The sequence below is a fragment of the Equus przewalskii genome, chromosome 22 (genome assembly GCF_037783145.1).
Source record: "Equus przewalskii isolate Varuska chromosome 22, EquPr2, whole genome shotgun sequence".
Classification (NCBI taxonomy): domain Eukaryota; kingdom Metazoa; phylum Chordata; class Mammalia; order Perissodactyla; family Equidae; genus Equus; species Equus przewalskii.
The window spans coordinates 53,228,424-53,245,246 of record NC_091852.1 but is presented as its reverse complement, the minus strand read 5'-3'; the positions used below and the strand labels follow the sequence as shown (position 1 = coordinate 53,245,246).

Here is a 16,823-nt window from a genome sequence, read left to right as displayed (position 1 = left end):
GTGGAGGTTGGGAAGGAGGGGACAAGGGGGCCACCGGGTGGACTGAAGGAGTTGGGGGTTCTAGCCAGGTTAGGTGAGGACCCTTGGGACAGGCTGGCCCCCCAGAGACAGCACCTGGCCCTTGTTGGGGTCTCCACAGGGTCAAGGCCCACCTGGTTCCAGGCCTGCTCTCCTTGGCTCCCTCGGCCTGGCCGAAGGGCAGCGCTGGGCAGCACTGTGGATAGAGGGCATGCAGACTGCAGGAAACATGAGAGTGCTGGAACTTTCCATAGGGGCTGGTCAGGGGTCACAAGGCCAAGTGCCCTGAGGACACGTGGGGGTGACATCGAGATGCCAATGGAGGCTGGTCCCCTCAAGGTCACAGGCTGGGGGGCTGGCAGGGGGCAGTGGTCACGGGGCAGGGCTCAGGCTGCAGAGGAGGGGAGGACGGCACTGGGAGCCGAGGAGGAGCATCAGCTTTACTGGTCGTTCATGCTTAGAAAAGTGGGGGCCTGGACCCCTGAGGAGGAGCTGGGGTCCTGCCCAGTCACTGCTGGTGGAGAGTATGTGCAGGGCCTGTGGCCACTGCGGGGACCAAGGGGGCCTGGCGGTCCAGTGTCCTGGGTCAGGAAGCACGGAGGTTGCGGGTGACCCACAGTGGCCACACAGGAGGCTGGTAGAGTGAGCGGCATCTCCTTGTCCCTCTGGAAACATCCTGAGACCGAGGTGGCCCCGGCCCCTTGCTGCCCATCCTCGGGCCTGCATGTGTCCGTGGTGGCCATGAACCTTCCAGGGGCTCTCCGCCCCATGCTCCAGGAGGAGAAGCAGCCGAGGACAGAACAGGCCCCACGCCGGCCAGAGTGACCCAACCACGTGAGGCTTGTCCCGGACTAGGTCCAGTGGAGTCAGCCTGGGCTCTGGTGGTTTCGGGGAGAGCTGCCCACAGGGCAGCGGGTCCCAAGGGTGAGGAGGCTCCTGGGCACGATGTGGGGGGATCTGCAAAGAAGAGAGAGGAGAGGCATGAGGGCCTGGGCTGGAGGGGCTCCCGTCCTGCCTGGGGACCCTGCCTTAGCCGTGTGTCCAGCGAGCAGCCCACGAGCACTGGCACCGCTCCAACACTGGAGCCAGAAAGGCTCAATTCTGACCTGGGCAAACCTCAGTTTCTCCTCCTGGGTCATGGTCAAGATTTAGAGACTGGCCCCACACGCTCTGGCAGGGTCCTCGGAGAGCAGGGGCCGGTGCCGTGGGGCTCGTAGCCTCCTCACTGGGCTGATGCTCGGGGAGAGTCAGGATTACTTGGGGTACACAGCAGGCAGTTAATAAATGGCCAGGTTGTCACGCCATGAGCGAGGGTCCAGAGGGCTCTGTGGAGGACAGACTTAACAGCAAACTGGGGCCAGCAGCTGGGCAGCAAATCGGACGCCAGCCGGGGCCGATGGCCACGGTGTGGGCCAGTGGAGGCCAGAAACTTCCAGCTGGGCCGCTCAAAGGCCCCACTCCCAGTGTCCTGCCTCATCATCGGCTGGGCCACTCTGGAAGATCTCATACGCCCCGACACACGGGGCTGGGACAGCCCCTGTCCATTCTGCCGTAGGGCGTCACTGCGGGACAGATGTTGTCAGTGGTGCCCACCCGTCCTCTGGGGCAGGCCCAAGGAGTGACCACTGGGCCTGAGGGCCTGTGGACCCATGGGGTCAGCTCTGGCCAGGGCCCCAGATGCAGGACACTTGTGCCCCACAGCCTGGCAGCTTGCACCAGGCTCAGCATAGCATCGAATTCTGTGACCTCTGTGTCTGCCCTCACGACACTTGGGGGTGCCTGTGTCTGGGCACCCCCTTTGGGCTCCATACATTAGATGTTTCTGTTGAGCATGTTACGAGGGTCACCTGGCCTCCCTGTGGCCCCAGCTCCCTAGCTGGGCAAACTTGGGCAGACCCTTGGGCTCTCTGAGCAAAGACAGTGGCTGAGCATGGTGTGGGGGTACACGCAGCCAGGGCACCCATCCTGTGAGGCCGGGCAGGGGCAGACATGAGGTCACAAGGGCTCCAACTGAAAGGCCCTGAGCCCCCAGGCCTGCTGGTAGGTCAGCAGCCCAACAGGGTGCGCGGGCTCGTGGTGGAGCAAGGCCTGCCCGGCTGGCCCTCCCAGCTCACCTGAGCCCCTACTGCTGGGAGGCCACGTCCACCACGGGCTTCTGGACGCCAAAGGCGGTGATGAAGATGTTGATCACGACAATGACGAAGACCAGGCCGGTGGCCAGGTTGTTGAGGAAGTCCAGCTTGGCGTGCTTGGCAGGGTTGTTGAGGTCGTACTTGACTGCGAGTGAAAGCAAGTGGCACTGTCGGGCCGCCTGCACTCAGCCCAGCACCAAGCCACGGACACCCCGTGTGGGGAGAGTTCTGTCCCTCAGAGAGAGACACGCCCACTCCACACGCTGCCAACGGGGCCTGGCCTGGGCTGCCTGCCGTCTGTGCCCTCACCTCTGCAGCTCCGCTCGCTCCGCACATGCACCCCAGGGCCTGGCACCCAGTCAGGCAGCGGAAGGCGCCAGCCCAAGGCCAGGGTTTGGGTCGTCAGGCTCACGTGCTGAGCGCCTGTGCGCGGTAATCTAGCTCCTCAAACCTACTCCAGGCCCTGTCCCGACACCCACTCTACAGACAGGGAGACCGAGGCCACACAGCCAGGCAGAGGTGGGGGTGAGCCCAGCGCCCTGCTGCTCCTAGCCCTGACCCGCACCTGGGGAGCGGCACCACCATCGAGTTCCTGTCGACCACCGTAAGGACTAGCTGGTGCACACTCAGTGCCCCATACACGTCAAGTCTTACTATGTTTATGACACTTTCCTCTGTGTCCTCAGCTTGGGTGAGTGAAAGGACAGGGCGATGGGGGCCCACCAAGGGGTGAACCGGGAGCCACATCCAGCACCGTGTGGCTGAGTGAGGAGGACTGACAAACCCTGATATGCTCAGAGCATATCAGGCAGTGAGCGCTCCGTCACAAGCGATGTGCAAGCAGACACCAGCCAACTGTCGGCTGGGGCTGCTGCAGGGCCCTCCCACCACCAGCCCCACCCTGCACGCACCGAGGAAGATGAGCAGCACGCCCACACAGATCTGCAGCAGGAGGGAGATGGAGATGAGGACCACCAGGGGGAAGAAGAAGGCAAAGCTCGGGCCCTGCTCCACCACGGCCTTCAGCTGGGAGGCGTTCGCCATCAGCAGCGCGATGTCCAGCATGCTCTCGGCTGCACTCTTCTTGTTGGCATAATGGTTCACGTTGATGGGCCGGTTCGGGCCCCTGCGGGGTCGCTGCGGGGAGGGGGTGGTCAGCCTGGGCCTGGGCAGGGGGCAGGGCAGGGCTGCAGGCTTGGCCCCCTCCACCCCCTGCCCTGTGTCCCCAGCCCCCTCTGAGCTCGATCTCCTCCCCAGGAATGGGCAGGGGTGTGGGGCCGGTGCGTGCTGGTGAGGGCTCCAAAGAGAAGTGCTCCTCAACAGAACCAGAGGCCAGAGGACGTGTGCAGCCGCCACAGGCCCCTCCTGGGAACCAGGCCCCCAGGAGAGAGGAGCCAGAACGGCCTCAGCACACACTCTGCTTTCAGGCTGGAAAACGCTGCCTGGGGCCGCCCGCAATGGGCGAGGCCATCTGGCAGGCTTCCCTGCACGCCCTCGCCGAGGTGCCCGGCCCGCCTCTCCTCCCGTCGGGCTGACAGTTGGTGCCAGGGCGGGAACTGACGTGTGGGGACGAGAGCTGGATCCCGGATTCCTGCACACACGCCCAGATGTGAAGCGAACGTTCCTTGACGGCCATCCCTCCCAGCTGTGCAGAGCACACAGCAGGCGCTCAATAGCTGCCTGACATCTACCCTGCACTTGAGCTTAGCATCTGCCTTAATTTTTTTTTTAAAGATTGACCCTGAGCTAACATCTATTGTCAGTCTTTTTCTTCTTCTTCTTCTTCCCTTCAAAGCCCCCCGGTGCATAGTTGTGTATTTTAGTTGTGGGTCCTTCCAGTTGTGGCATGTGAGACACTGCCTCAGCATGGCCTGATGAGCGGTGCCACGTCTGTGCCCAGAATCCAAACCGGCGAAACCCTGGGCCACCGAAATGCAGCACGTGAACTTAACCACTCAGCCATGGGGCCGGCCCCTTTAATTTTTATTTTTAAGAACAACTTCTAACCACTTTATTGGGTACGACTGCCGTACAAAAAGCTGTACAGAATGACTGCAAACAGCTCGAAGAGCCTGGAGCTAAGTGCGCCCGTCCAGGCCACCACATCCCCGCTCCAGAAGTCCCCTCCCGCCTGGTGGTTCCTGTTCCTCCCTGTGCTAAGGACACTGCACGTGAGGCGGCCCTCACAGGGCGGCCAGCGCACGTGCTGCACACTGACCTCTGGGACTCACTCTTCCTTCACGCAAACATCAGAAAACAGGAACACGCGTTCTGACACCTCCTCCCTCAGAGAGCGTTCCGGCCTCGGGCAGGTCCCCGCACCCCCGAGTGACCTCCATGCCCTGAGGCCCCGCCCAGAGGTCACTGCCCCCAGGAAGCCTCCAGACTTCCGCTGGCAGGAGGCCCTTCTAAGCTGCCCCTTGCCGGGCCCCACCCCAGCCCCCAGGACAAACCCGTGCCCCTCGGCCCTGGCCCTTGTCCACAGGCGCCCCCGAACCACCAGGCCCAGGACTGGGGCCTCCCGGGACCCGTCACCTGGCGGGCCTCCTGGGGTCACTCGGGAGATCCTGTTTCCAGACTCATGAAAGATGCAGGGACGGAGGCAGGCTGCCCAGGGGGCGCCGAAACAGCCCTGCTACGGGTGGACCCGGTGTCCACACGCCTCTGCTCCACCTCTGGAAATGTCACCTGTCACAGCAGAAAACACACAGCTACAGGAGGGCAGTGCCTCGCTTTTACCTGTGTCTTTTCAAGTTTAAATTTAACCCAGACTAACACACACAGGAGCGAGGGAGGGTGGGCTCTGCTCCCTGCCCCCCCTCCCCTCGCCGACGGCACTCTCAGCAGCATATCCACCTGGTCTGAAATTCTAGACGCCAGAGTCCAAGGGGAAGCCTCCTCCAAGGCCCAGGTCCCTGGTCCCGCTCTCTGCGGCCTTAACACACAGCCGAGCCCCACCAGCACCCCACTTTGCCTTCCCACAGGGGCCTCCAGCTGCACTCACAGCTGGGTGGGCGGCCCCCACGCCCGGCGTGCCCAGGGCACGAGGCTGTCCCCATGCTCCGCTCTCGCAAAGCCGTGTGGCTGGTGACACCTCGTCACGTATGTGCTCCCAACACGCATAAACCAGAAATGCCAAAGTGGGCTCACCCCCAGCGCTCACCCCCGTCCCCAGTCCCGGAAAAGAGCCGGGTGCCGAGCTCGAGAGGAAATGCCACCTGCTGGGGTGGGGGAGCCACACACACACACGCGTGGAAACATACACACATGCCTGCACATACACGTGTGTACACTCGTGCACACACGTGTGCACCCAGGCTTGCCGCGCGGGCCCCCGGGCAGGAGGTGGAACGTCTTTTTATTCTGAGCTCCCTAAACCTTTATTTCACAGCCATGTGGCCACATGAAGATTGAAATACAGAATGACACTGCCAGCACCCCCAGCAACAGGGAGCCTGTCCCCCGCTGTGCTCACACCCACTGCCAGTGGGTAAACTGAGGCCACACAGGGAGGCGCCTTGTCCAAAGTCAACAGCAAGTGAGGGCTGTGCAGGGATTTCAACCCAGGCCCCAGGGCACAGAAGTGCTGGTGGCTCACACCACGGTCCCGGCAGAGGGGGCAGGGGTCAGGCCTGTGTGGGGGCTGAGCATTGGGAGGGCCCTGCCCCAGGCTCCAGCCGCGTGGCCTCAGCACAGCCAGCCCCTCTGGGCCTCAGTCCCCACGGAGCCACAGAGCAAAGGAGCAGGCGACGGGAGGCTCTGGGGGTCTGTCCTCTGCCTCAGAGCCCTGGGTGGCAAGCAAGGGCCCTGGCCCACAGGCCCCTCCAGATGCAGGGCGCTTCCTGCCCACGCGGCCATCTGCTTCCAGTTCAACCTGTAGTGATAAGGAGCAACGGCCAGCTGGAGGCTGCAGGCCGGGGGGCTGGGGGCCTGTCAAGCCCCAGCTCACCACAGCCTCTCTGTGGCCTTGACAACGCACTCCCCCTCTGCTGGCCTCGGGCTCCCAATCTCTATGCCGGCAGCACTCTGGAAAGCTGTGCTCCCATCGAATCTGCCACTAACCTGAGAGGGAGCGTTATTCTCCCTTCTACAGCGTGGGGACGGGGCTCAGAGGGGGCTGCCCAGGGCCACCTTGAGGAAGGGGCAGATCAGAATTCAGACCCCACCTGTCTGCCCCAAAGCCCAGAGCTGCCCGGGACACGGCACATCCTCGTGTCCCCCCTGGGGAGGGGGCTGCAGGGCTGAGCCGCTTCCCCCACCACGAGCTCTGGGCCATGGAAGTGACCCCTCTGTGGGCAAGTCCCAGGGAGGCCACTGTCTTGGGAGGCCCACTTGGGTCGGAGGGCAATTGGGGGCCCCCTCCCACAGGTCCAGAGCCCTGTGGGCCTGGACCATCTGCCCCCTCACCCCGGGCTGCCAGGAGCCACTCTGGGAACTTCCCACAGAGACCACGGCCTGTGCAGAGCAGGGAACAGGCATCCTGCTTAATGCGTCCCGGAGCCACGGGCCTCAGTGGAGGTCCCAGGACTGGGCGAGCTGGCTGAGCTTGGGACGCGGGGTTTCTCCTCATGCCAGGAAGAAGCCTTGTGGGGAGGCAGCCGGCTCCGGAGCCCACCTTCTGAGGACAGGAGGCCTTGTGGCAGCCGTTCACAGGAAGTTGGAGGGGAAGCGGGGCCACCTGGGCCAGGGCCACACTGCGGGGCATCCTCAGCTTGGACAGGGAGGGAGTTGGGACAGAAGCAGGATTTGAACCCAGGTCTACGGCACCACAACCACCAGTTCTGGGCGCAGCGCAAGTGATGCTCTGGTCCAGCCCAGGCTGCAGTGGGAGAAGATGGGGGGCTGCTCAGGGCCTCCAGCTTAGCCGGGGTGGTCTGGCCCACCCCCAGCCTCCTGCTCGAACATACCCTGCTTTCCTGGGAGACAAGGACAGGCCAGGCAGACGCTCGCTGAGCCCCTGCAGGACGTGGGGTGTTGATTACTGACTCCCTAGAACCCTGCCTGCCCCGACTCTGCCATGGACTCCAAATCCTGGGAACAAGTTTGGAGCAAGGAGCCCACATGAGGTTTCCCACCTGCCCTCCCAGAGCCTGAGACCAAGGCCCCCAACAAACAACCCACCTCCTCTCTATCATCCCTGAATCCCGCCACACCACGGACCAGCAGGGGGACGGCTCTGTGCCTCAGTTTCCTCCTCTGTGAAACAGCCAGACAGGGGACCGAATGGGAACTCAGGGACTGGGTGGCCCCCAGGAGCACAGCTGGCACGAGGCAGGGCTGGACATTCCTCTCCCTCGCCACCCAGCCCTCACCACTTTGAAAGACTGCACCGAGTCGTAACTGACGCCTGACACAAATCTGCACCAAGTAAGGAAAGGACGAGCCCGGGAAACGGCCGTGTGAGCTGAAGGGCCCCGGGGCCCCGAGATGCAGCCCCTCCTGTGCAGGGCCCTCCCCTCGGGCTCAGCAGGCACCAACGGATGGGGGGTTGCGGGGCCCTCCCCTCTGAGGTGGGACCTGAAGACGGAGCAGGGTCTGGGAAGGCCTGTGTTGTCCCTCGTCCGACCCACCTGCATGGGCACGAGCTGCTGTGCCCCGGCCTGGGCTCAGCGTGACAGCACCCGCCCCGGACCACACAGGCCCTCCCCACTGCCCCGGCCCGGCAGGAAGTCCCCCGGGGGGGTTCCCACAGCAGCTGGGCCTCGGGGCCGGGCTGGGCTGGGCAGCCTCGCTTCCTGTGGGCTCAGCAGTGGCTAGCAGTGACCTGGCAGCCACGTCAGGGCTGCCTTTAGAACTTGGCCAAGACCCTGGTGGCCTCGGGATCTGCCAGGAAAGCAGAAATGGGAAAAAGAGCTAACTTCCCCAGCAGCTGAGACGATGTACAGCCCAGAAGCGGCCACTGGGCCCCGTCCCTACTGTGTCCCCACGGCTGCCCCCAAGCCAAGACACAGCTGCAGTCATTTTCACAATAAAGGTGATGTTCACTGCTCTTCCTGCCAGTGGCCAAAAGGGACTGACGTGAGGAGGACGCTGACCGCCTCCCGCAGGGCCCTGGGGAGCCCAGCCTCTCGTGGGGGCTGTGGGGGCGCGGCACGCAGAGGGGCATCTGCAGGACCCCCAGCAGGCGCGTCTGCCCGGGGGTTACACCTGTGACTCTTCATCGAGCCCGGCCACCCTGGGAGGTGTGAGACCCGCTCCCCTGCACAGAAGAGGAAACTGAGGCTTGAGGGTCTGCACGTGCCCAAGGCCACGCAGCACGGCCTCCCCAGGCCGACAGGGGCTCTCAGCCTGGGCCTCCCCGTCAGATGCGGTGGTGGCTAGGCAGCACCACCCTGCTGTCCGGGGCTCCCGCTCGAGTGCGGATGTGTCCCAAGACCCCGGGGTTTGTCCCTCAGGTTTGGGCACCAGGGGGCGTGTGTCACAGAAGAACCAGGAGAGGCGCCGGGGGAGGCCGTGCCTGTCCACTGGGGGTCCTGCACCAGGAGGTGCTGCCTGGCGCTATCCCGGGAGAGACGGAGTGGCAGGCGGGAGGTGAGGAGACCTCCACGTCTCCACACCAGCCCTCTCATGCCCTGTCTCACAGACAAGACACGGGATCAGAGCCACAAGCGGAGAACACGAGGCAGGGCCTGAGGGGGCCTGGCCCAGGTGAGTGAGCCAAGAGCCTGGAGCCCAGCACCCTCCCAGCCTCCCGGCCTCGACTGGAGACCCCTCACGGCTGCTCCCTCTGCCTGGGACGCCCTTCCCCACATGGCACAGGGCCGTGCCCACCACCCGCTCAGTCCACCAGGGCCTGGCGCCGAGGTCCCCACTGTGGGGAAGCCTTCCTGACCTCTCCACCCCCACGACAGCCTCGGGGAGTTCACACTCTGACCCTGGCTCCTCGCCTGGCTGCGGTCAGCTCTGTGGGAGGGGGCTCCGTGGTCGTGTCTCCCCTGCTCGGCCCAGACAACGCCGTGACCCCCGAGCACATCCATCTGCCCTCCCTGGGCCTGAGACGTGCCGGGACCCACCAGCGATGCACTGGTCCTGCCTGCTGAGGCCACAGGGAGCAGAGCGGGCTCGGGGTGAAGGGCACAGCCGAGGGTCGAGGGGAGCAGGAACCCCTCTTTTCACACTGGCTTCTGGGCACTTGCCCCGTTTGTTACCTGTCTGTCCCCTGATGTGCTGCCCCCACTTGCCCAAAGGCAGGCAGGGCTGATCCTTTTCAGACCATGGATAGAAGGCCCAGAGAGGTGAAGCAGCCTCCCCGAGCACACACAGCCCACTGCTGCAAAGTGCTCACGCAGGGGTCACTGCACCTCCCATCAGTCCTCAGTCTCCTCGCCTCTAACCCAGGGACGAACAGCCTGTGTCACCCCAGGGCTGTCAGGTCCACTGAAGGGCCTGCACAGCGGCTGGGGTCTCCTCGGCAAGGCTCCGCCAACGATGGAGAGGATTATCCTGCAGGGCCAGGGGCACAGGGAGGCCTGCCCCCTCCACTCCGATCCCTGTCCCCAGCCTAGCTCAGCCCCTGGTCCTCATCCCTGAAAGTGGCCTGTCCCCACAGCATGGCATACCGCTGGTCACTCACACCTGGACAGTGCCAGTCTCTGCCCCGATGTGGTTCACGTCGCTGAGGGGCCACCGTCCTTGCCCCCAGCCCCGGGGGCCAGAAACCGAAGGAAGGTCCAAAGTAACAAGTAACCCGCAGGCTGTGCCCCGGGCTGGCCGCACACACAGGCGCGGGCAGTGGGGGCGGGAGAGCAGGCACCGCGGGCAGGACGGGGCGGGAGGGCGCCGGCTCCCACGTGGGGCGGGACCCCGGGGGCCTCCCGGTGCCCGCGGCCTCCAGGCGGGCGGCAGGCTCTGCACAGGCCGCGGGGCGCGCGGGTGGCGAGAGCAGCGGCCACGGCGGCCGGAGTTCCCCATCGCGCACCAGGTTGCGCGGCCGCGGCGGACTCGAGGGTGACGTAACCGTCTGCCGGCCGCTGGCCCGGGGCCGGAGGCCGGATCCTGCGCCGCCCGCGGACTCAAGTGAGCGGGATGGAAGGCGGCGCCAGGCCCCCGGCCGCGCGGCTCTGCGTGAGCCGCACCTGGCCCGCCCTGCGCCCGCTCACCTGGAGGGGTGCCCGGAGCCCCCGGGACCACCGCCCGGGCCCCCGACGGCGCGGCCGAGGCCCGGGGCGCGGGGAGCCCCTTCCCCCCCAAGGGCAGACGCGGCGCGCACAGGTGCCCGGGGGCGCGGGGCGCGGGCGCCGGCCAGGCTCGCAGCGCGGCGCGGGGCTGGGGGCTCACCCGGACGTCCGGGGAGGCGAGCGAGCCCGGGTGCAGCTCGCCGTTAAGCTCGAAGTCCTCGGGGACCGAGTCCATGCTGCGTCCGCCTGGCCGCCTCGCTCCGGACCAGAGCGCCGCCCGCGCCTCCCAGCGGGGACCCGGCGGCCCTCCCGCCCCCGGACCCGCCCGGGACCCGCCCCCGGGGCGGGGAGGAGAGCGCGCGCCGCTGGTGCCGGCCCCGCCCCGCCGAGCGGCCCCCGTGTCCCCCGGGGAGGCCGGGCCCCTGGCCTTCGGGTGCCCTGCGCCCGCACCCGCACCCGCCGCTCGCTCCTCCGGCCCTTGGCGGTCGGCCCTTGTGTCCCAGAGAGGCCGAGCCTCCAGGCCAGCCGGGTGCGGACGGGCCCGAGGGGCCACAGGGGCCGGGAGGTATCTCCCGCGCTGGTACGAAGGCCCCCGCGCCGCTGTGTCCCCCCGGCCTGACCTCGGCCCCGCCCCGGGCCCAGCTGCCTTGCGCCCCTCCTGAGTCGCGCCCCGACGTCTGCCGACGTCTCCACAAAGGCCCCGAGTGCGCGGGGAGCTGAGCCTCGGCCCCCCTGCGTCCTCCCAGCGGCCCTGGGGAGGGGTCACCCTCCCGCCGGCCGGGCTGGCCGACTCTAGACCCTGAACCACTGCAGTAACTGTGTGGGCTCAGGCAGGTGGCTTGACCTCTCTGTGCGTCAGCTTCCCCATCCATGATGGGATGGCATCAGAGAGAGTCAGCAGCAGGGCTAAGGTCAGGACGCAACACGTTGGGTGGCCCCAGGTACAGGCTGTCCTTTGGGTCTGGCACGGCGCAGCCGCTATGTGCCAGGCCCTGTTTAGGTGCTGGGGCTGCAGAAGGCAGCTGAGTGGGCCGGGGCAGGCGGGAGGTGTGTGGGGTGGCCCTGTGTGGGGCCAGGAGCTTTGCTTCTCTTACAGCCCTGGACAGTCGGCATGCCCCCTGACTCGACCAGGAGGAAACTGAGGCATGGCACGTGGACACCGTGGGTGCTGGGACCTAGTGCCTGCCTGCCAGTGATGGCCCTCCACACTGGGGGCAGAGCCTCCTGGTCTCCCCTGCCTTACCCCTGCTGCCAGGGGGATTTTCTAAGTGGAAGTGAAAGTATGGAAAATGCAAGTCACTCTGGAGATTTATCGGAAAAAAGGGATCTTCCGCTAAGCCCTGGTCTGGACCTTGCTCCTGACCCGAAGGCATGTCCACACCACCTGTGCTGGGGCTGGGCTGGGGGCAGCGGGGTGCTGAGGGCCTGGCCCAACCCCAGCTGGGCCTGCCCGCTGAGTGAGGAGGCTGGTTCCCCGTCTGCTTAGGAGGTGGCTGGACTCGACTGACCCCTCAGCATCTGCCCATCCGGGGGGCTTGGGGGCAAGGGCGTGGAGGCCGCCCTGACCACGCCCCAAAGTCCGCAGCCCATGGGTCAGGCTCCCAGGCCTCCGTGGTGGGCAGGCGTGGACCCCCAGGTCGCCCCGGTGGCCTCACTGGACAGCTGGCTGGTCCAAGGGGCATCGGGTCTGCCCACGCACGGCTGTCCCATGAAGGAGATGTTGCTATTGACTCACTTCACAGCTGGGGAAACTGAGGCTCACAGAGGTGGCACTGCCTCGATCTTGCCTCAGGGGTCCAGTGAGCAGGGACAAGCAGCCCAAGATGAGGGGCGGGGGTTCAGGCAGGTCTGGGCATGGCCGTTGCAGCAGCCGTTACTGTTACTCCCACAGAAACCACGCCTGCCAATCGCAAGCAGCTGGAAATCTAGATTTTAAAATGTTGGCACCATTTTTGCAAAAGCACTTGCTCCTCCCATGGGCGTATGGGCCAACCCCCCCCCCCCAGGGGCCCGGGAGAGGGTGGCAGGAGAGAGGGCACTGAGGGTACGGGGGAGGCTGGGGTAGTGCAGGTGCAGGGGGAGGGCCAGGAGGGCCGGAGGGGAGGCGGGGGTCTTGGTGGGCAGTGCAGGGCTGCTGTGGGAAGGCTCAGGGCACTGGGTCTCACCTGTGGGCCCCACAGCAGCTCCGAGCCCAGGTGCTCTGTTCCCTCCGTCCAGGAGGCCAGAGCGATGCACCAGTGGGGCCTTTAGACCTGGACTCCGTCCGGCAGGCCCCCCGGCCTCGCAGCGGTCCTCAGGGAGGGACTTCCCTGGTCTGCCGAGTTGTTCTCCTCTGTCTGTGAAGTGTCTCCTGTTTCCCTGAATCTTCCCAGGACAGATGGACAGGGGCTGTGCCCACCGTGTGTCCCCACATCTACGTGGTTTCATGTCCTGCTGGAGAGACCGGCGTGGGTGTCCAAGACTGGTTCTCAGACACTGGACCATGGTGAGGACCCAGGGGGAAGGGACCGTCGGTGAGGGTCCCAGGAGAGAGTGTGGGCACCGCAGACACGCGCAGCGTGGGGTCGAGGTCACCTGCCCCGTCTGAGCCGTGATGAAGTGACCCAGCCCGTGTGAAGCCAAGAGTGCGGCGGGCTCCACCCCAGGGGAGTCAGAATCCAGGACGCCCAGCGCCGACGTCGTTGGGGCCGGGAAGACATGTGTCCGGACAAACCACAGGGCAGGTGGGGGGGGCCCTCTCCCTCGCCCAGAGGCTGCAGGCGGGGATGCGTTTCTGCGTCGCAGGGGGAGAGCCGGGCTGGACCGCTGGGCTGAGCAGGCAGGCCTCCGCTCCGGCCCACCTGTGGGGGCTGGCTTCCCACTGCACTCCTGGCCCCTTGTTTTCTTCTGATACAGCAGATCTCAAGCCTATTTTTCTATATGTGTTATATTTTTCATTAACAAATGTTTTCTTTTTAAAACACAGAACATGGGTTGTAACACTCCCTTCTCCCCTTCAATCCTATTTGAAAAAGTAAATCAGATTATGTCACTGGCCAGGTTCAATCCCTCTGAGATCTCCCAAAACTCCACACTCCTGGAACCCTGCATCCCCCGCCCCTCGTCCCCTACTGCCCTACCTCGGGGCCTTTGCACTCCCATTTTCCCACCTGAGATTCCCGCCCTCAGGCCTCCGTCCCAGTGGCTGGCTCCTTCCTGTCCCCTGACTGCAGACACCTGTCTGCAGCAGCCCTCTCCTCTTGTCCTGGGTCAGCGCCTGGGAGCACTGTGCTTGTTTGCTGGTGTATTGACCGCCCCGCCCAGACGCAGAGTCCCAGGCACGGCTGACCCTCTGCCCACGCCAGGTGGCTGCCCGGGGCATGCCCTGGCCATGTCTGCTTTGTCCAACCTCCAGGTGTCCCTCAGCGCAGCTGGCTCACCCAGCCCATGCTCCAAAAACCACTAATGACAGGGCTGCGTATTCTTGGCCCTGACGTTGACCACAGACTCAGGCCACGAAGCCGCTGGGCCACAGGTGAGCATTGGAGCAAGGACGGGTGTCTGGAGCCCCGGTGGGGCAGGTGGTCTGTGGTCTGACGAAGAGATTTCCCTGCTAGGTCATGTCTAGTCTGGGGATCCCCTTCCTCTCCCAAAGGTCAGCTGCTGGCCTTGGCCTGTTCAGGGAGCCGGCTGGGCTGAGGGCCCAAACCTGGGCCACAAGGAGGCCCCATGAGCTCCTCCTTAGTAAACTCCACTCCAGGAGCTCAGAGAACAGTTGCTGAGGGGCCAGTGGGGCCCGAGCACTCCAGCCCGCAGCTCCGTCTGCCTGTGTCCCCCTGCCCGAGGACAGAGCCCCCTCATTCTCCAAGTCTTGGGACTGTTTCCTCCAGGAAGCCCCCAGGTCTCTCCGGCCCCTCCCCCACCAGGGCTCAGGAGGCCCAGGGGCTGCCTCCTTGGGCACCACAGCTTCCAGGCACCTCTCACCCCTGCTGGGGGGCCGTCCACAGGCCCTGAGTTCCACCACGGCCCATGCGCTATGACCACATGGAGACACCACCACCGAGAGGCCAAGGATGGAGCTGGCAGGCATTGCCAGAGGACCTGGGCTGGGCCTCAGTGTGCACTCTCTCACTGTGGGCGCTGCCTCGTTCTACAGGTGGGGAAACCGAGGCTCCAGAGCCGAGAGCTGAATCCAGGTCTCCTGGGTCCACCCGCCTGCCCTCGATGGGTGCGGTGGTACCAGCTCCACACCGGTTGGCATGAGGGAAGCCATATTGCAGAGGAGAAATTGTATTGTAACTGTGAATGACCTCCGATTAACTAGCCCAGACGTGCTCTGCAGGTTTTATGGCCCCTCCCAGCTGCGATAAATCGATAATTTTGCTCTTGAGACCCTTAGGGACGTGATGACCTCGGGCAGAGAGCCTGTGCTGATGGCCGTCGTCAGTGACCACCAAGAGAGCAGGGTGCCGGGCGCTGCTCCTCTCTCTGATGCACATCCCGTGAAACAAAGGACTACCAGGAACTGTGACCAGATGTCGGCCCCACTCAGAGACCAGCCCCCCGTATAACCACCAGTGGTCTTTGTTCTGGAAGAGGGTTCTCTCCGACATGAGTCCGCCATCCTCCCCCTGCCTCTCCTCCCACCCTGCCTCTCGACTGCTGGCATATCTTGTGGGGGCAGATGACCCCCCGGGGGTGGTGACATGGGGAGGTACCTCAAGGCGGTGGCGAGGCCTGTTCCTCTCTTCCCAGGAGAAGCGCAGCCCCTCAGACCGCAGGCTGACCCCTGGCTTCGTTCTCTTTGGGCACACAGACCTTGGCAGCCGCCCAGGAGCTGCGGCGGGCGGGGGCTGTGAGCCCAGGCCTGGACCCTTCCCATGCCCATCCCTGCTCTGAGGTGGGGAGAGGACAGCGACCAGCCCTGTGCCTGCCAGACCCCATGCGTCCCGGCCCCGAGGGACGTCCTGTGCCGCTTCTGGATGGGCCAACCTCGGAGGGGCTGAGGGACGTGGCTCGCCGGCCGCCCTGCCTTTCCACCCAGGTCCCGGCACTCCCCAGACCCCCGAGGTGGGAGTTTGGGTTAAGTCATGGGTTTGACTGGGGCACCGAGGGGAGGGTCCCCACCTCTGAGCACCAGCCCTGGGCCCGGCACCTCGCACAGTTGTGTCGCTGATGCCCCCCAGCCCGGGCCGTGCCCTCTGCCGTGGAGAGCGAGGCTCCACAGTGTCACTTGTCAGGAATGGTGTCCTGCACAGGCTCGTGCTCAGTTATTTCCCTGCATAAATCCATGGAGGAAAGAAGATCCTGACCAGGTCCCTGGGCGGTGGACACGGTTTTCACGCTGGTTGGGCTCCTGGTGACCAGCTGGAGTCCTGTCCCCAGTCACGTCTGGTGGTCGATGAGCAAATTCAGTTCAACCAGCAGCAAGGCTGCCCTTGTCCGGGTCGACAAGCAGGACCCAGGGTCCCCTGTCTGCTGAAAAGAGGTGCAGGGCGCAGGGAGAGCTCTGCCGCGCCGGCCGGGCCGCCTGCCCTGTGCTCGGTCTGTGCTCGCGGGTCCCCACGGCCTCGTGTTCAAGTTCCCTGGACTCCTGGTCGGTCGCTGGCCTCTGGTTCTTTTCTTCTCTCTGCTGAGGCCGATGGGAAGAATTTGGGAGCTGAGAGGTCATTCCAGTTCCAGAGCTGCCACCAGCAGGCTGGGGGGCGCGGGGGTTTGGGGATGTCCCGTCAGGAGCAGGTAGGAGGCAGTGCATCCTCATGCTGAGCACAGGGCAGGGGCAGGGGTGCTGGCTGGCCCCAGGGGCTTGTCCTGGGGCCACCGCTGCTCCGGGCAGACCCGCCAGGTGGCTGGGCCCCCAGCTGCACGTTCAAGGCAGGTCCGCAAGCCAGGCCCTGCGTGCGACCCACCGGCCCGGCCGTGAGGCTAGCTGCCTGTCCAGCCCGTGGATGTTGTCTGTGCTGTGCAGAGGCTGCAGTCTCTGGGCAGCTCCCCGAAATACTGCGGTTCCCGCCCCTGGCTCTGATGGCGTCCGCCTGGCCAGGCCCGGCCCCGCAGGCCCGTTGCTGGGCAGCACGCCGTGGCTTTCATCCAGGGCTGCTCACGAGCTGGTGGAAGCCCATCGGGCACAAAGGGGCATTCATTTATCGACTGGACGGCGTGTCTCTGTCTGAAGGAGGGGAGGACAGAAGCAGCCTTTCACAGGGCTCCAGCAGGGCTGGGCTCTGCTGCTCCGAGGGTGTCAGTTTTCCGGCTCCTTCTCTGGGCTGTGCAGCCTGCATATTCGTGGTGAGGGTCTCACCCAGTCCCAGCGGGCACTGGCTGTTCCCTCTCCTGAGAGCAGGAGGAAGGAGGGGAGAGGGAGAGATGGAGAATGGAAGCGTGTAAGCACAGGGGAAGTGTCCGGTGGAGGCGCTGCCTCAGTGGTCCCCGTGACGTGAATGACATGTGGGTGTGTCTCCTCTAACTCCCTCCCACCAAGACAAACGCAGACTGCCTCAGGCTACAGGAAGTGACTTCTGCATCCTGGAACGTCCGTCCTTCCAGCTGGTACAGCTTTGCTTGTGCCGCTCCTTCT

The 16,823-nt window shown here is 65.1% G+C and overlaps 1 protein-coding gene and 1 long non-coding RNA gene across 3 annotated transcripts; both read right to left on the bottom strand.

Annotated features, from left to right (window-relative positions):
- Nucleotides 1-438: 438 nt before the first annotated feature.
- NINJ1 (ninjurin 1) lies at nt 439-10,601 on the bottom strand. 2 transcript variants are annotated; one of them, XR_011531504.1, is made up of 5 exons: nt 10,428-10,601; nt 3,062-3,287; nt 2,133-2,295; nt 1,125-1,343; nt 439-975 (listed from the first exon to the last, which is right to left on the bottom strand). XR_011531504.1 is itself a non-coding variant. In XM_070590071.1 (4 exons), exons 1-3 carry the CDS (start codon nt 10,500-10,502, stop codon nt 2,141-2,143), a joined length of 456 nt encoding a protein of 151 aa, XP_070446172.1. In that variant the 5' UTR covers nt 10,503-10,601; the 3' UTR covers nt 439-975; nt 2,133-2,140. The 2 variants fall into 2 exon arrangements, 1 of the variants encoding a protein (XP_070446172.1); XM_070590071.1 differs by lacking the exon at nt 1,125-1,343.
- Nucleotides 5,506-6,969, bottom strand: LOC139078512 (uncharacterized). Its single transcript, XR_011531505.1, has 2 exons — nt 6,766-6,969; nt 5,506-6,024 (listed from the first exon to the last, which is right to left on the bottom strand). It is a non-coding gene; the product is annotated as an uncharacterized lncRNA (long non-coding RNA).
- Nucleotides 10,602-16,823: the final 6,222 nt, after the last annotated feature.